General features: G+C 40.0%; 1 protein-coding gene across 3 annotated transcripts in view; it reads right to left on the minus strand.

Annotated features, from left to right (window-relative positions):
• DPP4 (dipeptidyl peptidase 4) overlaps nt 1–25,585 on the minus strand; it is an 89,090-nt gene that overhangs the window by 38,762 nt on the left and 24,743 nt on the right. The window contains exons 1-8 of one of the 3 annotated variants that reach the window (XM_055123298.1): nt 25,395–25,449; nt 25,183–25,283; nt 23,801–23,881; nt 17,132–17,184; nt 16,947–17,019; nt 15,690–15,810; nt 12,496–12,656; nt 9,866–9,975 (exon numbers count right to left, since the gene is read on the minus strand). In XM_055123298.1, coding sequence (XP_054979273.1) covers nt 9,866–9,975; nt 12,496–12,656; nt 15,690–15,810; nt 16,947–17,019; nt 17,132–17,184; nt 23,801–23,881; nt 25,183–25,215 — 632 coding nt within the window. In that variant the 5' untranslated portion in view covers nt 25,216–25,283; nt 25,395–25,449. Of the gene's footprint in view, nt 1–9,865; nt 9,976–12,495; nt 12,657–15,689; nt 15,811–16,946; nt 17,020–17,131; nt 17,185–23,800; nt 23,882–25,182; nt 25,487–25,585 lie in introns of those variants that run through there. The other 2 variants (XM_055123296.1, XM_055123297.1) reach the window with 2 other exon arrangements.

The raw sequence follows: 25,585 nt of genomic DNA on the forward strand, positions 1-25,585 counted from the left end.
ACAACAGGAATACAGTGCTACAGTACTACTTATAAGTCAGTCAGCTCTAGAATCTGATCAAAGCTTCGCTTCCTTAGATCAGTAGATTCCAAAGGCATCTCACTGTTTCTTTCTGTCTGGCTCAGGAGTTATATCTCATCATCGACACACTTTTGGGTTCTGTTCCTTCATAGGTGGTACCTATCTCCTGCTCTGCTCCTCCTCTCCTACCTTTACTTTCATTGTCTGCAAGTTCTCTGAGGCAGAAGCACTGTTGTCTTGTCCTAGAATATTCCCAGGTTGAACACATAATACAAAACAGGCACCACTAAAATTTAGTGAAACACAGCACTGAAGAAAGGGTGGGGATGGGCAGGAGGAATCTCATTTTGGTCTCTGAGACCTAAACAACTCTGCTCTTTAAGAATGCACAGATCACTTCCTGTTTCTACCTTTTTCCCTCACAGGGACCAATAGGTGCTGGATAAATCACCCTAACCCAGCTACCAGAGAAACAGCACAGAGGTTAAGGTGCTTGTTTGCTCCCAAGGTCGTTTCAATCCCTGGCATCATATGGTCACCAAAGTCTGCCAAGCATGGAACAGAGCTGGGAGTAGCTCCTGAGCACTACTAGAGACACACATCTGAGGGAGACATGGACCTCCAGACTGTCACTGTTGCAGGTAGCAGGTGCTGAAAGAAGACAAATCCGTTTCACCGAGCAGTCAAGCACCAGATCACAGAAAACTCGAAAAAATAAAGTTGCCATTTCTTTGAGCTCCCACATGACCAGCAGTACCACTCCTGGGAATATATCCCAGAGAGGCAAAAAAGTATAGTAGAAATGACATCTGCATTTGTATGTTCATTGCAGCACTGTTTACAATAGTCAAAATCTGGAAAAAAACAGAGTGCCCAAAAACAGATGACTGGTTAAAGAAACTTTGGTACAGACACAATGGAATATTATGCAGCTGTTAGAAAAGATGAAGTCATGAAATTTGCATATAAGTGGATCAACATGGAAAGTATCATGTTGAGTGAAATGAGTCAGAAAAAGAGAGACAGATATAGAAAGATCACACTCATCTGTGGAATATAAAGTAGCAGAATGGGAGACTAACACCCAAGAGTAGTAGAGATAAGAACCAGGAGGTCTGCCCCACAGCTTGGAAACTGGCCTCACATGCTGGGGGAAAAGGCAGCTAAGATAGAGAAGGGAACACCTAGTAGAGGATCTTGGGAGGACGCACTCAGGTTGAAAGATGCATGCCAAAAGTAGACTATAGACCAAACATGATGGCCATTCATTGCAAACTACAACACCCAACAGGGGAGAGAACAAAAGGGAATGCCCTGCCGCAGAGGCAGGGTGAGGTGGTGGGGGTGGTGGGAGGGATACTGGGAACATTGCTGGAGGAGAATGGGCACTGGTGGAGAGATGTAATTGATCACTGTATGACTGAAATGCAAACATGAAAGTTCATAAGTTTGTAACTGTACCTCATGGTGATTTGCTAATAAAAATTAAAAATAAATAAATAAATAAAGTTGCCATTTCAGTCCTTTTCTGGCTTATTCAGAACTTAATTACTGTCTGGACTCCATGGGGCTGCTATTCCATGAATAATGAATGGAGTTTCCCAGCTGCCCCACTTGGATCAACCTTTCCTTTAGTCTGGGGGAAACAACTGCCGTGCTCTAATTTATTCATATTTTACTAAATACTCCACAATGACCATGATGCTTTTATTGGAAAGTCCTATCTTCCTCACAAATTGCTGGGTTGGAGAGTCTGAACATGTGAACGTTTCTTCACATGCACTGGAGCAAGGATACCTCATCTGTCTAATCCTCTTGCATTGTGCCCAACACAGAGCAGTTAAATGAGAAAATGACAGGCAAGTAAATCTTTTCAGGGATAGGGAATAAATATTTGCAAGGGAAATGGAAGAATTAATAAAACATAAGAAATAAAATGAAATGATTTTTGAATCAATGTTTTTTTGAAATTATTTCCTAGTTTCAGGGTGTGAAAACTTTTTTCAGTAAAGGAAGTTAGTGAAAACAGAAGCAGCAGGGATGAACAACAGGTAAATGCAGGAGTGTAGCTGTGTCTCATAAAAACCTTCTTCATATTTGAAGGTTATATAATTTTCACATGTCACAAAGTATGATTATTCTTTTCATTTTTTCTGTTTACCAAATGTAATAACCATTCTTACATGTGGATAACACATACACACACATACACACAGACAGATGACTGGATCTGCTTGATTAAGCCAGATATGTTAACCCCTACTCTTCACTTGTACTTCCTAGGGGTTAGGTCAAAAATACTTAGTAAATATGGGGCCTTTGGAAGGAAAAAAATTAATGCCTCTTCATACACATGCACACAGTTCTCCTGGGTCCCATGGGCATCTGTTGGAAGCCTTGGGTCTTCTCCTTTTCTACAGGGGTACCAAGGAATTAATACTGATCCTTTTCAGGCAAAGCAGGCACTGAATCCATGAGCTCTCTCTAGCCCCCAAAGTTTTATTCTTTATATGATTTAGGAGCCACAACCACTAAATATCTTTGTCTACTGTATCACTGTATTACTGTCATCCTGTTGTTCATCAATTTGCTTGAGCAGGCACCAGTAACGTCTCCACTGTGAGATTTGTTGTTACTGTTTTCGGCATATCAAATATGCCATGGACAGCTTGCCAGGCTCTGCTGTGCGGGCAAGATACTCTTGATAGCTTGCCAGGCTCTCTGAAAGGAGGGAAGGAATCGAACCCAGGTCGGCCACATGCAAGGCAAATGCCCTAGCCGATAGGCTATTGCTCCAGCCCCTTTATCTACTAAACATCATAAATTATTCTTCAGAAAATAGTGATTAAAAAAGTAAATTTTCCCTATTTGGAAACATTGACTAATGACATTTGGGAAGACAGTAGGGAAAGTCTCATGCATCTTAGCATCTTCCCAGTCCAGTTCTAGCTCAAAGTTCATGAGTCTATTTTTTCTACTACCTTTACCACTCTCAGTAGCCCAAGGTCTACTCTGCACCCCTGAGTGATCAATAAATGTGTTTACCAGAAGGTGAGTTAGTAAATTTTAAATTTTCATGTGAACATACTTCCCATTTTGATCACAGAGCTTGGAATGACTCTCTAGGACTCAGACTCTCTAGGACTCTCTAGTGTCTATCTAGGACTTGGAATGAAGAGGAGAGGGAAGGAGCGGGTAGAACCCAGCCTGGGGCCAGAGTCATGCCAGCCTCAGAGGAATGAAAAAGACATAAGGGAACAGGAGCAACTCATCTATATAAGTTACATTTTATCATAAGATTTAAGTCCTCATTTTAAACAAGAAAAGTCCAGTAGGCAGGGTTATGAACTATACTTTCTGTTACATGCTATTACATGCCCCAGGTAGAAGTAACTGTGGGTGGGCTGTTGCCACATAATGGCTGGGTAAGGGAGCATCCACTTTTCCTTTCGCCAGGGAATCCCAGTCTATCTGCCAGTCTATTCCAGGCTAGACAAAGGGATACAATAATTTATTCAAACTTCTGGAATTAGATTATTCCAAGGAGAATAGGTTGATTTTTATAGAGAGCATTAGAATAATCTCCAAATAAAGCAATGAGGTCATACCTACTTGGATTTACTTGTGCCAGCAACTGTTTCAAGACTAGTAACTTAAAACCTCTTGACCATGGTATGAGATCAGAAGTTTACATTTCATGCTTTAATCACTACGTAACCCAGAAGAGAAAATTAAATGAGTTTGTATTTTGTGGACTGGAAGATTAAGTGCTGAAAGATTAGGGGGTTTGCCAATGCCACACATTGGAAAGTGCCAGAACAGGACTCAAACCAAGCAGTTGGCTCCAGAATTCCTGCTCCCAAGTTCCTCATTACCTAGAACTTCCACCCATCCCTCTGCTGAACATTTCTAGTTGTCTTTACACCCATGCTTTTTTTAAAATAATATTCCTCCCTGAATAAAATCATATATGAGGCAGAGATGTATCCCATTGGATAGAGCTTTGCCTTGCATTTGTGAGGCCCTGAGTTTGGTCTCAGAGACTGAAAACAAGAAAACCTTAAAAAAAAGAAAATCTTTGATTTCTAGAAAAATTGTGTGCAAGTGGGAAAAATGAATTTTATAAAACAAATAACTGAATGCACTGGAAGAGATTAGCTTTTGAAGATCACACCATAGGGATCCCTTGGTGAAAGAAACTGCCTATCTTAGCATAATGCCTTGCAAACAGTAGACATTTAATAAATGTTGAGTGATATTAATTCCCTTAATTTGTGTAAATGTTTCTTTTGGTATCCTAAGGATATTTAAAATAAGCCTCACATTACTAACTAGAAAGAATGTTGGAGAGAAAAATGCTAAGAGCAACTGCAGACGGTGAGTGATTAATTCAGTGAATCACCCAAGGAAGTGGGCGTTCTGCCAGTGCTGGCCGTGGGCTCCATGCCACCCTTTGCACTGTTAGGGATGCCAACCTTCCTGGGGCCTCTGACAGATCGCTGAAGGGAGGAATGGGTACAGTGAGATAGAGCAGATCTGAGGGAGCTGGCGCCCATACCATGCAAGTCTTCTTTCCTGTAAGTGACACTAGCATCCAGGGTTTTTAACTCCAGTTAATTTGTCTCCTTAATTACGATCTTTTGTTAGTAGAGGTGTTCCTTTATCTCAGGGCCAATGAGATTGGGGTATGATGCATTTGAACTAGAGGCGATAGCCTTGAGAATAAACCCCTCCCAGATCTTCTGGATTCAGGCCATAGTCTTCAAAGGTGGCTGAGCACACACAAGAGATTCCTATGCAAGTTAATTTTGAAGATCATCTTTGGGCTGGCCATATACGTTTACATACACAAAATCCTAGGGATAAAATACCCCCATTCATTCATCCATGCATGCTTCAACTTGTCTATCTTGTCTACAGACATTAATTGGATGCTTGTTTGTCCCTGGCACCCTACTAGACACTGGAGACATTATTGCAAAATTAGTCTCTACTTATAAAGCCTGTCATACTTCAATTCAGCAATGTGAAGCATTGCTCCAAATGAAAAGGTTAGGTAAGATTTTATATATATATTATTTTTCTCAAATATTTTCTGTGTCCCAATTTCTATTAGGTGCACACAGCCGACCCGGGTTCGATTCCTCTGCCCCTTTCGGAGAGCCTGGCAAGCTACCGAGAGTATCTCACCCACATGGCCAAGCCTGGAAAGCTACCCAATGGCATATTCGATATGCCAAAAACAGTAACAAAAAGTCTCACAATGGAGATGTTACTGGTGTCCACTCGAGCAAATCGATGAACAATGGGAAGATAGTGACAGTGACAGTAGCAAATTCATATGAACAGATTAAGAAACCAAATCCCTTGAGCTCAAAATCAAGGAGGGTAGGCAGGATGGTTCTGGCTGGTTCCCTGATTTAAGATCAGGCTTGGGTTCTTGGAAGAGTAACTTTCATGCCCTTTTTGCTTTTGATCAGAAGAGCTTATTCCTAACATTATAACAGACATTATAACAGCAAAACAGACTTAACCTCCTGTTGGCTTGTACCTGCTGGAATCTCAGTAGTGAAAAAAAAAAAAGAATTAAAGTGACTATGTACATGGTCAAACAAGAGAATTAATTAATGCATGGACAGAGGTGAGAGAAGTGTTCTGAATGCAACCATGCCTCATAAGTCAACCTCAATGAAACATCTCATTTGTTTTGTTTTGTTCGCACTCCAGGGATTGAACCTAGGACCTTAACACATGTCAGACATGTGTTCTAAGGCTGAGTCACATCCAGACCCCTGGGACCTCAATCACAGGAACTCGTGAACTAAACTGAGCAGGTGCTGAGTAGTTTACTAAGTGCAACTTGCCTGGATAAACCTGGTTCTTCTGGATCTTTGCATGAGACAGAAAACAGAACAGTGCACAGATGAGGATGTGTACCCCAGAGAAGACCCCAAGTCTGGATGTAAATGAGTTATGGTCCTTACTGGTGTTGACAGACCAGAGCTGGATTTGAAATTCCCTATACAATGCACCCTGTGACATATTCAGAAATAATTCTTTGGTAAATTAAATTGCACACAAGAAATCCACAGTGAATGAAGCAGCTTGCACCATGAGTGTAGAATAAGGATTTAGGGATTAATGTTTAATCCATCTAGAAAAAGAAAATACAACCTTAAAAATGTTTAAGCTTCCTTAGCTCAGCAGTTTACAACTGGCACTGTGGAAAGTGATTTCTAAGTGGGGGGAGATTCCAACTCTTGTCTGTGAAGTGACCTTTAAAATAGCCTATTAGGGCTGAAGAGATAGCTCAAAAGGCTGGAGCCATGTTTTGCAAGTGGGAGTACCAGGTTTGATATCTGGCACTGCAGCAGTGCTTGAGAGGGACTTTCAAACACTGAATCAGGAGTAGCCCTGACCACTGCAGACTATGACCCAAAAGGAAAAAGATAAAGGAAGGAAAAAGGAGAGGAGAGGAAGGAAAGAGGAAAGGAGGGAAGAAGGGAAGAAGGGAAGGAAGGAAGGAAGGAAGGAAGGAAGGAAGGAAGGAAGGAAGGAAGGAAGGAAGGAAGGAAGGAAGGAAGGAAGGAAGGAAGGAAGGAAGGAAGGAAGGAAGGAAGATTGTAAATTTTAATTTGCCCTAGAGGCACAGGCCTCTGGTCTAGTTCCCAACTCCCATCTAATTTGCTGTGTGACTGTAAAAAAAATGAATTCATCTCTCTGGTTCTCAAGTCTCTCATCTGTGTCTCACATTGAAGTGTTGAAAGTATGGGATATTTACAAGTTCTAGCTAACCTCTTGAGTATCTGATGAGAATAAAAGGAACAGAGATTGGGCTGTCTACTCCCCGAACAGTGACCTTAGTCTCCCACTCTTCGCTGTGTGGCATCTCACTACCCGAAGAAAGGTTTCCAGGCTCTTACCACATTAAGCTACTGGTAAGGCCAAAAGCTTATTTCAGCTTCACGTTTTCAGAGCAGAAGCACCAGATAACCAAGAGGTTATGCCATGACTTCCGGTGCTTCACCTGGATGACCCTATGTTCCTCATGCTCAATTCATTCTGCCTCAGTGCTCTTCCTTTCGAGTGGGCCTGATACCTTATATGATACCTGATACCTTATATGATACCTTATATCATGATGGCCTTATACCTGACTCTCTAAGATGCTTTCTTCTTGTCCAGGATCCTGTCTCCCCTTCTAATGAAGCAGCTCGCCTTTGTTTATACCTCAGTCATTCTTGCTCTTGTAGTCATTAATTAAAATGTGATGTATCCTTTACTAGATCATAAGTGCTAGAGGTCCTGGGTACTTGAAAGAGCTGATAGAAGAGATGGTTGGACCACACTAAACAGCAGACTGTAAAATTTCCTAGAACAATTTTTGTTTCTGTAGGACATACTTTAGGAAAAAAAGAAAAGCTTAATTTGTAACTTTCTCTCAGGATGAACAAGTTAATGGAGGTCTGTCTAACCACATTAATAAATGAGTAGACATTGAGCAAAGCCTAGTAAGGATGTAGTAAGTGCAACCCTGAGATGAAGGATGTCTCTTCTTTTATCTGGTGGCAATTTCAGGAATCTGAGGTTACTAACTGAATTTGCAGCGAGGGAGACCTCTCACATAGTACTTACAAACTCTTTCATACTGGGTAGAAAGATTCCAATATCGATTCCTTCATGATAATATTTAAATCTCTAGGCCTTATTTTCTTATCTCAAAAACGGGTTTAGACTAGCTGTTGAAAAGAGAGATCTGCTTTAAATATGAATAAGGTAATACCATGTGTCTGGAATATAGTGAGCACTCCATATACACTAGCTATTATTTGAAAGTGACAGAAAAACCAACATAAGTAATGGGAATCAGTAGAAAGCAACTTGAGAGCCATTAGTTGCACACAACATGGTGATTCTCTTTATAGGAAAATAAAGTGTGGAAAGAAGGGTGATCAAGGGCAGAATTTCAGACTACTGAGGATTATTAGGGCAAGTTATATTTTGGGAGGGTAGTGTTTGGGGTCACCATCAGTAGTGCTTCAAGGCTATTCCTGGTTCTGTCTCTGGGGGTTGCTCAGGGAACTATCACTGTATCGCTATCATTCTGTTGTTCGTCGATTTACTCGAACGGGCACCAGTAATGTCTCTATTCCAGCCCTGAGATTTTAGCAGCCTCTCTTTACTCGTCTTTCCCAATGATTAGAGGCTTTTTCAGGTCAGGGGAATGAGACCTATCGTTACTGTTTTCGGCATATCGAATACACTTCGGGTAGTTTGCCAGGCTCTGCCCATGTGGGCAAGATACTCTCAGTAGCTTGCTGTGCTCTCTGAGAGGTATATATATATATATATATATATATATATATATACATATATATATGTATATATGATATGTTGCCTACTGTCTGAACTCCATCAAATATGGTGTGGTAGATATGGAAAATGGGTAGGAATTGTCTTATAAGAAGTGTCTTATAATGTGTTGTGTAGCCGTGAAGCCAGCAGTGATTGGATAGTGGAGGTCAGCTGCCAGGGCTGGGTCCCTTGGGGCGGGGAGGGTTCTCACCCGCCCTCCTCTGGGGTGCCCCGAGTAAAAGCAACCTAGTACGGAGTCCCAGGACTGCATCTCAGGAGCCAATAATCCTTCCTGGGGTAGCCCCCTCTGAACCCCTGAGCACTACCAAGGGGAGACTAAACAGGATGGCTTTAGGGTCTTCTTCGGGGGCTGGGCAGTGACCTGGGAAGAACCCAATGATGCTAAGAGACTACTCAGTGTCACGAAGACCGTCCTGCAGAGCAGCAGCTTGGGGACAGTTCTGTGTTCCTGGCAAGCACAGAGACCACGTCCCTGGGAGCACACACAGAGACTGCATCCCCAGGGACCACAAACAGAGACTGCATCCCCAGGGACCACACACAGAGACCCCAAAAGGAGCACACACATGATTCTGGAAATAGATCTTAAGCATGCAAGACAAAGGATCTTAAACCCTGAACTATCTTTCCAGCCCAAACCAAGTGATACCTTGAGGTACATCTTTGTCAGGAGGCTTCCTAAGCTTAATTTTCAGCTTTTCTGATTTTTTTTAGCTCTTATCAACACCTGCAGAGTCTCATGTGATATGACCCTATTTCTACTCTTGTCCTTTCTGCTTAACTTGTTGCACAAAGAACAGCAAAATATCTATTGTTTTTTGCACTTGCTCATACTCTGTCCAGATACTGAATCTCCAGTCATCCGTGGAGCTAGATTCTCTCTTTATATCACTACTTCTGTGTGTTTGTGTGTGTGTGTACATATGTGTGTGTGTAAGGAGGGTGCCACTGCTGGTGGTGTCAGGGCTTACTCCTGTCTCCATACTCAGAAGTCACTCCTGGCAGCTCTCAGGGTACCATATATGGTGTTGGGATCTGAACCAGAATTGACCATAGGCGATGTAAGTGCCATATTTCCTGTGCTATTTGTCTGCCCTCAGCCCCCCCACAACTTCTGTGTCATTTTATCCCTGAGGGCTGTCCATATCTCTCTTCACCAGCACTATCACCAATGTTATTTTGATTTTCTTCCCAATCTTGTTTTCACCCAACATTTGGCAGTTTCCACTTTTTCTCTGGCTGTTTTCTGCCTCCCCAACCTGAAGTGCAGGCCCCAGGACCCCAGAAATTATTCCACACTCCCATCACTAGGTTGCGCTCAGCATGAAATTGGTGAATGAAAGAATAAATAACTTCCTTGAACTTCACACAGTGGGATGATGCTATCAATCTGCCAGTTATCCTTTCATGTTCTCCCTGGAAGCAGTGAAACTGTTTATAAACCAAGTACTTGACTTAAGAGTCTTACCCAGTCAAAATAGAAGCAGGAGCAATAATTTGTACAGAAGAGTTGCTGCTTGGGTTCAGAGTATTGGTATTTACAACAAAGAACTTCACAGTTGGATTCTCAGCTCCTGCCTAAGGGGGGAAAAAGATAGAAAACTTGCATTAACAAATAAATAGCACTGTAGCTGTAGCACTGTCATCCTGTTTTTCATGGATTTGCTCCAGTGGGCACCAGTAATGTCTCCATTGTGAGACTTGTTACTGTTTTTGGCATATCAAATATGCCACGAGTAGCTTGCTAGGCTTCTGGGCTCTCCGAGAGGGACGGAGGAAACGAGCCCGGGTCTGCCACGTGCACGGCAAATGCCCTACCCGCTGTGCTATCACTCCAGCCCAACAAATAAATAATGTCAGCAAAAGTTTAAAGCTGTATAAAGGGGTAGAGAGATATTTGAGATATTTCAATGGGTTGGAGTGCAAGTTTTGCTTTTAGGAGGCCTGGATTCAATTCCTGGCACTGCATAATACCCTGTGCAAAGCTGAAGTGACCTCAGTTACTGAGCTTGAGTAGCCCCTGAAAATCACTGGGCATGGACCAAAATACAAAAAAAATTCTTTATAAAAAATCTGATTATAGCTATAAAGTTATGATAACTGAACACATTAAAAATTTAATAAAAAGACATAAAATATAAACTTTTTATATCCAGGTAGATATATTTCAAATAGATATGTAACATGAAGGACTGACTCTTTCCTGTTTGAATAACAAGTGTTCCTATTATATGTACTTTATGTGACGATAAACTTCCTTCCTTCCTTTCTTCCTTCCTTCCTTCCTTCCTTCCTTCCTTCCTTCCTTCCTTCCTTCCTTCCTTCCTTCCTTCCTTCCTTCCTTCCTTCCTTCTTTCCTCCCTCTATCGCTCCCTTTCCCCTTCCCTCCCTTCCTTCTTTTTCTTTTATTCTTTCTTTTGTTCATTATTTCTCTCTGTTCTGTCTCTCTTTCCGTCATATCTGGTAGTGCTAGGGTTCACTCCTGGTAGGGTTCAGGCTATCATTGTAGTGCCAGGGCTAGCTGTGTGCAAGGCAAGAGCCACAACCCACTGTACTATCATGCCAGTTCAGTCCTGCAAAGATAAGTTTCTTAAACTCAATTCTTAATCTAGAAGAAAGCAGTGTTTAATGGACCTATAAGGATAGTTCAGGGACAAAGGTGCCTGCTTTGCATGCAACCAACCCAGCATCACATATGGTCCCCAAGCCCAACTAGGAGTACCTCCTGAGCACAGAGCCAGGAATAAGACTTGAACACCTCCAAGTATTCAAAACAAAACAAAAGCATATGTAATTAATAACAGACCAGTAGGGTTGAGCTAAAGACAAAGTCCACCAAGGAAATGAGTTTACCTAAATCAAAAATGCCCAAAAGCAGAGAGAGAGTACGGGGAAAATTTTCAGGTGGAGGGCTTGAAAGTGGGGGGGGGGAAGGTGTTACTGGGGACATTAGTGGTAGAGAATGTGCACTGGTGGAAGGATGGGTCTTTGATCATTGTGTGATTGAAACTCAAACATGAAAGCTTGTAATTGTATTTCACGGTGATTCAACTAAAAAAAAAAATGAATTCACCTAAACTCAGAACCAAAAATGCCAATTAGAAGTTCATCATTTCCATGCTAAGGATCACAATGTTGGAACTTTATAATCAATTTGATGACAGAAATCTTTAAAATGATTTCATATATATGCATTGATCTTTACTTGACAAATAAGTTAAAAATAATATGATATTTTTAGTGAGAATATGTGGGTTTTTTTGCCAATTTTATCCATTGAAAATAACATTACACTGAAAAGATAGCTCCATATTTTGTTTCTGATCTTTTTTCTTTTAACTTCCTGTCTTCCTAAAATGGCAAAACTTCATAAATCAAACTGAGTAAGTTGGTAAAAATAATCATTGACTTCCCTAAATTGCTCACAGTGGAAAACATTTTTCTATTAGATTTTTTCCACATGTTATGCTATGGACATTATTATCATAACACTAGCAAAGACTCCTGGTTCTTTCTAAATTCCCTTTTCTTAGCTTAGGGCTTAATAACACTCTTTGGTTTTCATAAAAATACACCCCAAGGGGAAGCACAGTTTTGAAAACTAAGATGTGACACTATTATTTCCCATGTAGGACCTGTGAAATTTACATTAGTGCCAAATCTATAATAGAACCACTAGTCCTAGTCACGTGTTCCGTTAATTAGTGATAAGACCGGATATACAACTAAGCTTTCAGCTTCATCTAGGGCACATTCCAACTTCTGCAAATGAGATGAGCTTGTGATTCAATTACAGCCTCTCTTTTCTGCCATTCAAACATTTTCATTCCCCCTACCTCTTTCAAAAGCATTTTTCCCCATCTTTTTCGGCTTGTCATTCCTCAAAGTTTTTGGAGAAATTACAAAACCTTAAATCACACTCTTTCCTGGGATAATAAAAATACTTTAAAATTGCCAGATGCTGTTGACTTCAGCAAGAGTAATCACAGCAAGCTGTTGAAGAGAGACTGACAATATTTTCATTAGCAGGAAAGGATTAAATGAAACCATTCTCTTCCCATCAAATCACGGAACCACTTTAGGAATAGGAGCACAAACCTTTGGATATGGAACCCGCACAGTCTTTGGGTACTGCAGTGACTCATCAGAGTAGAAGGAGTATTCAATAAGTGGGACTTCTGTGTCGTTAAATTGGGCATATGCTAAAAAAGTGCCGTTTGGAGACCACCACAGAGCAGAGTAGGCACTGAAGACTTCCTCTGAAAAAAGACATAAATTGTTCTGTTACAAGAAGTAGCTGATAAATTGGCTTTGGCATTCAAAATATTGTTCTCATTAGCTTTAGTAATTACAGTAGAGTTCAACTAATGAACCACTTTGCATTTGCTGGGCTTCCAAAATCAGAGTAATATAACCGAATAAAAATAAAATCTTCAAGGATAGATCTGGATTGTAAAAATAAGTAACCCGTTGGACCATTTTAGAATATTTTAGCACACAATATTTAATATAAACTCTGCATTTTTTCTTTATTTTATAATCCTCTAAATTTATGCTGTAAAACATACTAAAAGTAAATTTCACACAAGGGGCTGATTCTCCTTTCTAATTTTTCAAACAGTCAACATGCCAGCATACTCTCCCCAACTGGGCTCATTTTGTACTAAGCCCGCAGGGTCCTGGTGGGTGGTGTGTGGCTCCAGGCTATCAAACCAATATGGTGCCCAGAGTTTACTATTCTTGGCACAAACAAGGTGTGGGAAGGACGGATTTAGAATGGCAAGGAGTTCCACGAGACCCCTACCGAGAAACATTTCCTTAGCTGAGCTCAGAAACTGAAGACTCCCTTGGATTAACACCTTCCTCTGGTGTGTAAACTGATGGGTGAGGAAAGAGGGTCAGAGAGGGAGGCAAATGAAAGGAAAGATCTTGTTTTCTCAAATACTGTCAGACTTGTTCTCCATCTCTGGCAAAGGTAGCACGTGCGCGCGTGTGCGTGTGCGTGCGTGCGTGCGTGCGTGCGTGTGTGTGTGTGTGTGTGTGTGTGTGTGTGTGTGTGTGGTGTTTGTAGATATTCAAAGAATCCCAGTCTCTTGATTTTAAAATGTCGAAACCTCTTTTCCCAAGGAATGGAGGATTCAAGGAGAATGGGTGGAGTCTGTTGGTAAGATTTAATCCTCAAAAAGAAACAAATTTGGGGATTAGAAAAATCTATTATCCCAGCCATTTTTCAAATGCTTGAGGCCTTGAAGAAGGTATTTTCTTCCAACTACTTGTTTTCAATAATAGTAGTAGTCACAATGATAATAAAATACAACATTTATGATGAACACCTGACATTTAATGACATTTAATGACTGCATCAGTTATTTTTGAACAATTGACATGGCGATCTCAGTTAACCATCACAACTCATGGGTGGGTAAGAAAACTGATATAGGCAGGTCCCCAAAAACTTTCTAATTACAAGGTAAATTGCACTGAATTATCCTCCACCCTCCTACTTCAGAGGAATAGGGAGCATTCCATTTCATAAAACTTGATCCTTAACTGTTATCATCCTTGCTCTCAACAAAATTCTTTTTTTTTTTTTTTTGGGTCACACCTGGCGATGTGTGACCAGGGGTTACTCCTGGCTTTGCACTCAGGAATTACTCCTGGCGTTGCTCAGGGGACCATATGGGATGCTGGGATTCGAACCCGGGTCGGCCGCGTGCAAGGCAAACGCCCTACCCGCTGTGCTATCACTCCAGCCCCACTCAACAAAATTCTTATCCTCAACTCTGAATTAGGTAAACTGTCTTCATACTTAAGAGTGACCTTTCATGCAATTAGCTTCCTAAGAAAATACAGTATTGGCATTAACAAAAGATACCTAAACAAAAGCAACAATTCAGTAAATAATTATGAAATAAGGAAAGTAAAAGCAGAAAGCTACTTGGGGACACGGGAGGGTCTGGGGCACAAATTATAGAATGTGGAGTTTGTGCACATGGCCATATCATGACCTTGTAGCTTTATTCTTTTTTTGTGAACCTACAGATTTTCTAAACATACTATTTTGATTGCAACAAGTCTCCAAGGTGACAGCAGAATGGATGAGAGGGTGGATATGCAGAAACGGGTGTGCTCTTTTCTTCTTAAGGACCATTTTTAAATCAATAAAACTAGCAGCAGAATTTCTTTGCAGGGACTCAAGTTTTGAGTGGCTCACATTGACTCTGTAAAATCATTCTTTTACTTGTGAACAGTTTGTTCTCTCTCTCTCTCTCTCTCTCTCTCTCTCACACACACACACACACACACACGAACACACAAACACATCCTCTGGCTATCATTTACCTTAGAAAAAAACACTAGAGAAGTCTTTTACTGGTGTTGTTTTTGTTTGGTGCTACACCCTGCAGTATTCAGGGTTTAGGTTCTTCCCCATACTCTGGGGTGGGGAGTTGGGGATGTGTGTGTGTTGTGAGGGTTGGGGTGGGGGATGTGTTTCTTGAGTGGTTCTGAGGACCACATGGTGATGGGATTTGGAAATGAACCTGAGCCTCCAATCTACTCAGGAAGTCGTGTTCCTATTGGCTGTTCCAGGAAGGAGCAGAGGAGCAGGAAGTGTCACGCCTTGGGAACATGCTTGAAGAAGTTTTCAATCTCTACATGACCAGTGATAATAAATTCCATGACTAATTTGAATCACTTCTTTTTGGACCACATCTTTTTCAAAAAGTGATTCTTTTCTGCTATAATTTTTATCTATCTAATTGAACTTGATTCACACTGGGTAAGAACTAAAATTAAGTTGTGAAGGAAAACTTTGTAAGAAGTAAAGGATGACTGGAGTAAGCATGAGGCAACCTGGTGAATGATTTGAAATTGCATCAAAGTGTCTTATCTTGGCAACTATAGACATGAAATGTTTCCCTAATATTTTCTGAGTTTGTAGACTGCTAGTCTGTAGTAACTTCTGGGGTAGGCAAACCTGGTTAGAGAAACATCTGATGCTAATCTGGAGGTTTTCATGCTCCAGTAAAGCAGAAAAGCTACCTGCATACACAGAAGCGCCCTTTGTAGTAGGGGACTTAAAGACAAAGGAGCATTGAGACACAATGAGGACAGCAGGAGCTATTGCTAACAAATGCTTGTTTTGTGAGCTACCTGATCTTGTGGATACTGAGATTCCAAGGCATTTTAAAACAAGCAACTAACCTTGAATGTCATTACATTTACTCATTTTTAAATGAATGTTTAAGGCTTATAGATTTTGAGGAGAACTAAAAATATATAGTTTCTACCTTCATAAACCCAGTCCGTTATTCCATTGTATATGACATCTTCTTTCCCATCCCAGGTGATCCTGTGACTTTCCAAATGTGGCTCAATTTTAACATAAATATCATTCTTCCAAACATATGCCTAGAAAGATTAAAAAATATTGATGAATAACAGCATATTATATTTTTCCTAGAGTTTTAAAAAATAATTATCATTGTCTCTTTTAATAGTTGGTATCCAAGTAGAATAAGTTCCCTATTTAATTTGAGCAAGATGAAGATTCACTTATACCCTTTCCCCTTTTATTTTGAATTATAAATATAAGAGCTACAAAATCCCCTGAATAGGGTCAGAGAGATAGTACAGTGGACATGTGGCGATCTGGGTTCAGTCCCTAGCACTGCATATGAGCTCCTGAGTAGCACTAGAAGTGACCTCTGAGCACAGAGCCAGGAATAAGCCCTGAGCACTGCTGAGAACCACCTCCCCTCCCCAACAATAAAACAAAACTAAACAAATAAAGCTCCACTAATTATTCTAAAACTATGCTTTCTTTATTGAAAATAAGTTCATAATTGTTTCAATGTTGAAATATATGAGAAGACCTAGAAGACTGGTCAGCACTATAGGATGTGGTCTATGTTTGCATTTCTTTCCTCTTTGGGGGTGTGGGGTAGAATAAACCAAGATTTTTGCATTCTTGGAGGGAGAATTCAACGGCAGATAAATATTGTGTCTTTCTGTTTGATTATTTTGGACTTTTGACATTCTCCTTGCATTACAGAACATATGTTCATAGTGGCACAGAAAAAAAAATCTGAGAGTTAGCATAAGGCAGGTATGCCTTTTAAAAAATAACTACATACAGGCTCTTGGAGATGGCTCAAGGGACATGGAATACTTGCTTTCCATTCAAGAGACATTGGTTGGGGCCCAGTTTCCCCCAGCAAAGCTAGGAGTAAGCCCTAATAAGGAGCCAATGTAGTCCCTGAGTACCACTGGGAGGGTCCCAAAACAAATAAAGACCAAAATAAGCAAGCAAACAAACAAAAGTAAGTTTAACAGAAATGAGAATCTAAGTGCTTGCTAAGCATTTCCCCAGGAAATAAACTATGCCCTTAAAAATGGTCACAAGCGCTCAGGAATTGGCTGCAGGATAGTGAAATCACATATGAAATGATGGCACTGTATTTGGTAGTCAACTGTTGACTTGCTAAGGGCCTCTTCTTAGAAGGACTAGTAGCTTCCAAATCAGAAAAATCTGGGCCATTACTAACCAATTTGTGACCCTGTGGGGCCCATGAGATCCACTGTGTGTTGTTTGGAATTTTATAGTCTTTAATCACCTCACTGGAAAAAAGAAAGATAAAAAGAAATGTTACCAAATGAAATTACCAAGTCACAGTGACATTAAAAATATAAAACTAGAACGTGTGATTCATTTTATAAGGAAGTCACTAACCTTTTACTTAAGTCATAAATGTCATACGAAGCTGTGTAGGAATGTCTCCATTGCTAGAGAAAACAACAATAGACATTTCAGGATTCTGTGATTCTTGCCATTTGCCATTTCCTCTCATATTGAATTGAGAGGGGAAAAGTTACTTATATTGTCTAATTCTCAAGTTTTACCATTTCTTACAATTTTATGTCTAGATTTCTGGAATTTGGATGTTAAAAGTATCTTAGAGAAAAGCTAGCACAAACATCTCTGGGCTGGACATGTAGCTCTATGGCAGAGAACTCGCCTTGTACATATAATTCTGGGGGTTCAATCTCCAGTACCCCAAACTTCTCCAGATTCCATTTGTAATTTAGCTCTGGCAACACCCCTGTCAAAGAGTCTTCCAAGGACCACAGTAAGTTGAAGTGATACTTCCTGTATACAATATTTTTATTAGCATTGACCAGAGTTTATTTGAGTCACTTATTTAACAAAATGCAAGTTTTCACTTTTCAACTGAAAAGTTCTATATTTCTAATATTGGCAATATGGAGAAATGTTCACTTTCCAACACTAATCATGAAAACAAAGTTATCAATTTTTGAAAGACACCTGGAAATACATATTAAAACTTAAATACATATACCACCAACATTTTATTGTTTGATTTATTTTACTACCATCAATATTTTAAACAATAACCTCAAGAGTTTAGTAAATAAAAAGAAAATTAAGTAGAAAGAAATGAGAAAAGTGAAAAACGATAACAGCAATAATCATAGAAAATGGACAATAGAGAAACATCAGCAATACAAAAAATAGTTCTTTGAAAAGACTAATAGAATTCAAATAATGGGACCAGGATATAGTTCAATGACTGGAGCATGGACTTTGCAGGAGCCCCAGGTTCAATGCCTGATACTGCAAGTTCCCGCAAGCAATACTAGGAGTAACCCCTGAGTGTGGAGCTGAGATTAGCCCATTAGCACTGCTGGTTGTGCCGCTCATTTGTGTTAATAAGAGTGAGATAGAAACCAGAAATAACTCAGCGTATTAGCACATCTGGCCTGCAAGCAAATGAGTTCAATCCTTAGTACCACCACATACATTGAGCATGGTCTTTGCAGATCTGCTGTCTGAGCCCAGCTGCTCCACTCTGTGATCCCTGTCAAGGGATTTATGATCTTACCATAGAGGTAATACAGCAAATGAATGTGATCCCTGGGTAACACCACAACCAAAACTTGTGTGGGCAACACAGTCAGGAAGTGGGACCTCTGGAAAGCACTACAGCAAGCATGTGTGTGAGCACCACAGCTAAAGAAGTGCAACCCTAGGTGAGCACCCAGTTCAAGTTCAAATTCTGCAACCCAATTTGCAACTCCCTAGAGCCCCACAACTAAATATGTGAGTACCACATCCAGGGGTATGTCTGTCTTATGTCTTCCCCTCCATTATCAGAACAACAATGAAGAGAAGCTGGTGAGAATGAAACATCTAAATAAATACATTAAAAATTATTTTAGGGGCTGGAGTGATAGTACAGTAGGTATGGCGTTTGCCTTTCACACAGCCGACCCAAGTTCGATTCCCAACATCCCATATGGTCTCCTGAGCACCGCCAGGAGAAATTCCTCAGTGCAAAACCAGGAGTATGCCTATGCATCTCTGGGTGTGACCCAAAAAGCCACAAAAGCAAAAAAAAAATATTTAAAATATAGTAAGATTGAGGAGGCTGGAGATATGGAACAGTAGGTAGGGCACCTGCCTTGCATGCCACATGCCTACGTTTGATCCCTGGAACCCCATATGATTCCCTGAGTTTGACAGGAATGATACCTGAGGGAAGAACCAGGAGTGAGCCCCGAGCATTTCTGAGCATAGGCCCAAAGCAAAATAATAATATTAGTAATCATGAAATAAATAAGATAAATGCATAAATGATCAATATCAGAAATGAGGGATTGTGACAATCACCTAAAGGGCTGGGACACAATTCTTGTATGAGTGAGGCCCAAATTCATCACTCTCTAAGCACAAGTAGGAATGATCCCTGAGAACAGACTTGGGAGTAATACCAAGCAGTTTGAGGGATGTCCCCAACATGAATTCAAAATAATAAGAATAATATAATAAAAGATTTCATATTTTAAAATCATGTTAGTATTTTTGAAAAATGAGTGGAAAATGCAGGAAGTTCCTGTTTCCTTATGATTGCCACCACCATCTCATCATCCCCACCTTTGCTTCATTCCCACAATTCCCCCTGTAGTAACCAGTCATATGCTTTGTGTACATTGGTTTACAGTTGATGAATCAATGTTGATGCATTATTAACTCAAGTCCATAATTTACACTAGGGTTCCCTTGTATTATATGCTCCCTGGATTTTGTCAAACATATTACAATATGTCTCTTTCATCTCATAATAATGCAGTCTGCACTGTAGCCTATTGACCTATCTCTCTGGTCCAAGTCTAGTCATTTAAAAGAAAATAAATTGGAGCCATACTAGATGACTGGAAAGAAGTTCCATGGGGTATCAATGAGTGAATACTTCAAAAAAATAATAAATATGATTTGACTTTTATAGAGTAAGCAATAACTTCAAAATAGAAACTATCTTGGGGCTGGAGAGATAGTACAATGGGTAGGACTCTTGCCTTGTACACAATGGATGCAGACTCAATCCCTGGCATCGCATAATTGTCCTCTAAGCACCGCCAAGAGTAATTCCTGAGGGCAGAGTGCTGAGTATTGCCAAATGTGGCTCCCAAACAAATAACAAAAATCCCCCAAAACTAGCTTATATGAATTATATGACTAGAAGAGAAATATAAAACAACGAGGAACGTATGCTAGTTTCTTAATATGAGATACCTCAGGAAAGGCAGGGTAAGAAACTGACCCAAGCATAAATAGAAAAAAAACAGAACTGAAAATTTAAAAATACATTATTACAGATATTGCATTTAAGAAACTCCACACATGCTTATATATTGATGCATCTATGTTAAAGATTTTCGAAGAGAAATTATTTATGTATAAGCTGTTCTTATTTACATAGTCCTCGAAGTAAGAAATTGTATCTTATTCATTTCTGAGCATTTGGAATTTGTTCTAGTACAAACCTCATCATATATGTTTATAAAATGAGACTAACTAAAATAAAAATCAAATCTTACCAATGACAACGAAATAGGTAAAACGGGTAACCCAAGGCCACCCAACTGTATAACAGGAGTACTGAGACACAAGCCAGAGCTCTCAACCTTGAGGAGTGTTTCCTAAGCATCATCTATCACAATCTTAGCCCTTTATGTCAACAAGTACCTATTAAGCCCCCACTTTTCATAAGACATGCATTCCTTTTTGATTCCTGGATTATTCTGACACACCCCAAGCTTGTTTCTGGGAAAGCTCTGATCATAATATTTGCTAAAGTTGAAAAGTATGGTACTGGCTAAAATAATTTAAAAATTTCAAAAGGCTCAAGGTTATTTTATGGGGACAAATTCATTACGGGTCTTAAAAAGAAAACCCAACATGTTCAGTGTGTTCACTAGCTTTTGAAACAGATGCATCAATCTATTCAGTCTACAAACATTGACAGTTCTCTTCGATCAAGTGTTAGTGTATAATATGGGGTCACTTTCCTTGAGGAGCTGGCAGTGAATGGGGGACATGGAGACATAAGCTACAAGAAAAGCAACTACCAGAGGTGTAATGGAGGAGGGTAGGGTGAGGTAGAAATCATAATTTGGACTTTGGAGAGGCAGTAATGCTTTTGACCAGTTTAGTGATAGAGGTTTTGCACCTAAGCAAGGGTCAAAAACCATCAGACAAGACTGAATGAGAGTAAATGGCAGAGTGGGAACAAAGAGGCAAGGGGGACAATGCTACACAAAGTGACCTAAGAAAGTTTGAAGCTGACTTACTAAAAATAGAGAAACATATCATGATTAGGGAAGATGGTTTTAGTGGGTACAAAGAGCAAATGTTTTCACCCTTACTTAGATGGGAATGAAAGAAATGCTTGAGAAAAAATAAAGAGCAGGTCACTTACAGACTCTTAACTTTGGGGGCCAGGGATAAAGGTGTTAAGGCATGAGCCTTGCAAAAGGCTGACCTGAGTTCAATGCCCAGCACCACTGCCAGAAGTGATCACTAGTCACATGGCTGGAAGTAAGCCCTGGGTACTGTGTGGTGTGGCTGAAAACCAAAAAATAAAATATAGAAACAAATGCAAAAGACTTGTAATATTGGATCATCGGTCACTTGGGTGTCTGGGAGCTCTTCAATCTACTCCTACTTACCTCCCTGCCCTTTATCCTGTTAGTTAATTTGGAGAAGGCTAAAAGTATCTATATTCTTGACATGACCTTAAGGGGCAGGCAGGCATTCAAGAAGCATGGAACAATCATAGAGAGTACAGAGAAGGTAGTAAGAGATGATTTCAGAGAGGCCTAAGCAGAGTGCAATCCCTCTGAGAAGGCCATGGATAGATTTATGAGTGGAAGGTGACGGGAGGATACTGATGACAAGGGTTTCAGCACAGAGTTTTGTACCAGAGATCAAATTCAGGGCCTAACAGATGTAAGGCAAATGCTCTGCCATTAAACCACACCCCCATTCTGGGGACAAAGATTATTTTTCAATGATAGGGGTCAAACCCAGGGCCTCATACATACAGGGAGGAACTCTACTGGTGAACTCACATAGGTTTAAAGGAGCTCTTTGCAAAGTGACTCAAAGAACGGATGGCAGAAGGAAGAGGACAGAGTGAAAGTAGCAAAAGCAATGAAGTACACATAAGCACTCTCCCTGGTGACATAGCAAATTCAAGTTATCAATGATGGTGTTCTTGCTAAGGTCTGCCGGTAAAATACATCATTTAGTGCACACAAAATGGCTAAATTGAACTTGGCTAAATGGCAAATTTAACTGGTATTTACTCTTCTGTTTCTAACCAACTCTGTAGTTTTTATATGTTTGCCTTTAACATGGACAACTGCTACTCAGTGATTCTCAACCCTGTTTGCTCATTAGAAATATGTGCGTGCATGCGTGCGCACGCGCGCGTGTGTGCGTGCGTGCGTGTGTGTGTGTGTGTGTGCGCGCGTGCACACACCAACCTCACCCCCAGAGACTTGCATTTATTAACCTGAAAACCTGATTGGAATTTTTTTTAAAGTCTTCAAGGGATTTTATTCCATAGACACTGGATATATTCCATTGTTTTATTTACTGTATTCCATAGACACTGGATTTAGAAAGACATTTCCTAAAATTGGTACAGGAATCTGATTTGCTTACAGCTGATATAACTAGTAAGATCTTGTTGTCCAGAAATGGAGTCCAGTATGGTCATCCCAGAGTAAAAATTATGACAAGAAGTCACAATCCCAAAATGGGAAACTTAGAAGAAACTGGTTTGCTTCTCAAGAACAGCACAATATGGTTGTGAGGTGATCAGTACTCATTATTTATTTTAGACAAAACATCAGAGTTGGGTATCCCCAACTTTGTATTGTTTTCTGTGCAGAATTTTCTCCACAGGTTTTTTATTTTTCTACATGTTTCAACATTTCCTACACTCAACAACATTTGTCAAGTTCTCCCATAACTCAAGGTTGCAGATACTGTTGCTACCACTTTGCAGCTACCTACTATGCTTCCCTGACTGAGAATCTGGCACTGGGGCTGAGAGACTGTAATTAGCTGAGAGTTCCCTTCGGGGCACTGATGGCCAGAGCTAAGGCTCCCTTTTATATGGTTTGTATATGGTGGGTCCTGTAGGCTGGGACGTGTTAGAGACAACCCAGCAGAATCACTTCAGAATGGGTTGGGGTGATGGTAGAGCTGTTAAGGTGCTTGTCTGGCATGCATCCCACCCAGGTTCAATGACTGGCCTTATATGGTTTGCTGGGCATCAAGCATTGCTATATGCAGCTTTGGAGGTTCCCATGAATGGCTAGACATGCCCCTGGATGCCTGCAGCAATGCTAGGGTGGTGCCGATATCCCCGGCACTAGAGTCTCGGCAACAATATATCCTTGAATCCTTGTACTGGACTGATGGTCCAGTTGACTAAGAATCATAGGTGAGTACCTAGGACCTTGTGAGCACCACTTGGGAGTCTTTTTCCCATCTTCCCCCAAAAAGAATCTCAGGAGTATGAGGATTGTATCTCTATTTTAAAGAGGAAAAGTGGGGTCACTCCTGATGGTGTTCCAGGGACCAGGCAGTGCCAGATATTCAATCAGGATTCTCGAATGCAAAGCATGCACTCAGTCCTTTGAGCTATCTCCTGGACTCAAGTTTCAATCTGCAAAGCAAATGCTTAGAGTCTTGGTAAAGTTTGCGAAGCATTACCAATGCACATGTCAGGTAAAATCTATACTTTATGTTATATACACTTGTTATAAATTCTATTTTATTAACTAATATTTCAGTATCTATACTATTCATAATGATTATTATCTGAAAATTACTTTTTTAAGGAACATTTGCTGGAAATTTCTTTAGTGAACACGTTTATAGATGCTGAATTAATGAGGTTTTAGTTTATATTGCATTACATTGCATTATATTGTGTTTATCTTAAATAATCCTGCATATAAAATTAGTTACAAAACACTTTATTCATATTTATTAAATATCACAGAAAGAAGGCACTTCTCTTACCTTTACATAGTTATACTCTAAGAGAACAAACTTTCTATCAGGAGAGACTAAATAATTATTTATGGTATATCCAAATTGTTCCTGGCAATCAAATAGAAGAAAGAAAAATTAAAAAATGTATTTAGCTGTTATTACTGAGCACTAACTATGTACAGGACATTATTTTTGACATATGATTGGTAACGTGGGAGCCCCAGTTTAGGAAAGAGAGCAATTTACCTCCCCAAACCACCATAATTCAAGGACGATGGTAATCAGGATTCAAGGTCTAGGGAGTGAAGGGTTAATTCTGATCAAGAAAAAAATTTCTAAAGATACTATCAGAAATGGAGGAAGAAACTCCTGAGTAAGGAGAAGAATATGTGAACAACAGCCCAGGTTTAACAGGGTATACATGTTCAGAGGCTCTTTAAAGATTATGTATAATTGGAATACAGTATAGGGTATGTCAGAAAAGAAGGTTAAGGGGATGTAAAACTAGAAAAATAGCTGGAACCCAAATATAAAAAGTAAGACTATAAACTACTGTTAGCATGTGAAAAGTAATAGAATCATCTGTCTTTTACAAAGATACTTAGTGACAAAATAACGGAGGTGAGATGAGATGAGATGAGATGAGATGAGATGAGATGAGATGAGATGGGATGAGATGGAATTGGATAAAATGGGTTGGAATACAACGGGGTGGGTTGGGATGAGATGGGATGGGATGGGATAAGATGGGATGAGATGAGATAAGATGAGATGAGATGAGATGAGATGAGATGAGATGAGATGAGATGAGATGAGATGAGATGAGATGGAACAGGATGGGATCGGATGAGATAGAATGAGATGCAGTGAGGTGAGGTAAGTTGCATCAATCCTATATTTGGATAATGCAGTAGTCCCTGATTTGTAGGATGGTGACAGAAACACAAAATATACTACCAAAAGATTAAACAAGATTCCAGACCATATCTATAGAAGTGGAACTATGAAAAACACTTGAAATTATACAGGGAAAATGGGGTGTATTGAGTAGCTGAAAATAAATTATGACAGAGAAATCAAGAGGAGTTCTAAAGTTTAGCTAGAAACATGGAGCTTAGTGGTTTGGATGGAGGGGAACATGATGCCTCTAGCTTACAAGAGAGTAATGGGGAGATAACTTGTTTAGCTTCAGGTACAAATACCTGCAACAGTCGGCAAACTAATTAGAAAACTAATAAGAAATTGAGTTTAGACCTTAGGAGGAAGTTAGTGTTAAAATTGTGTACTTGAGAATCAAGGCAAGAAAGGGCAGTTACTGTTATTGTGGAAGGAGATGAAATTCACTGAAGGAGAGCATGCAAAGCAAGGATAGAGGGCAGTCAGTGAAAAGAGTCTCCAAGAGCACTTACACTTAGGAGTACGAGCAGAGGAGGAAGAATCATCAAGGGAGACTAGAGAGTAGGCAAGACAGGGAGCATTTCAAGGAGAAAAAGATCCACTGCGCCATACACTGCAGAGTCCAATAGGATGAGAGATGATCTTAGCTCATGATTTGAAAGGTTACGAAAAAAAATCCTCAGAATTTCCTTAAAGCATGAATTAATTATGTGATTAGACATACAAATGTACTGTTCTTCAGGAAAGTGGTGTAGTTTCCATATTCAGCATTGAATAGCAAGATATTATTTTCTTGTTTGTGGAGATATTCACTATCTAAAGAAAGAAAATGGCCAGATCATTATTTCAAGTTGCTAGTAAACATCTTTGTAAGATAAATGTTATGCAAAAAAAATTTAAGATGTAAGTTCACAT

This window comes from Sorex araneus, chromosome X (genome assembly GCF_027595985.1).
Source record: "Sorex araneus isolate mSorAra2 chromosome X, mSorAra2.pri, whole genome shotgun sequence".
NCBI classification, from domain to species: domain Eukaryota; kingdom Metazoa; phylum Chordata; class Mammalia; order Eulipotyphla; family Soricidae; genus Sorex; species Sorex araneus.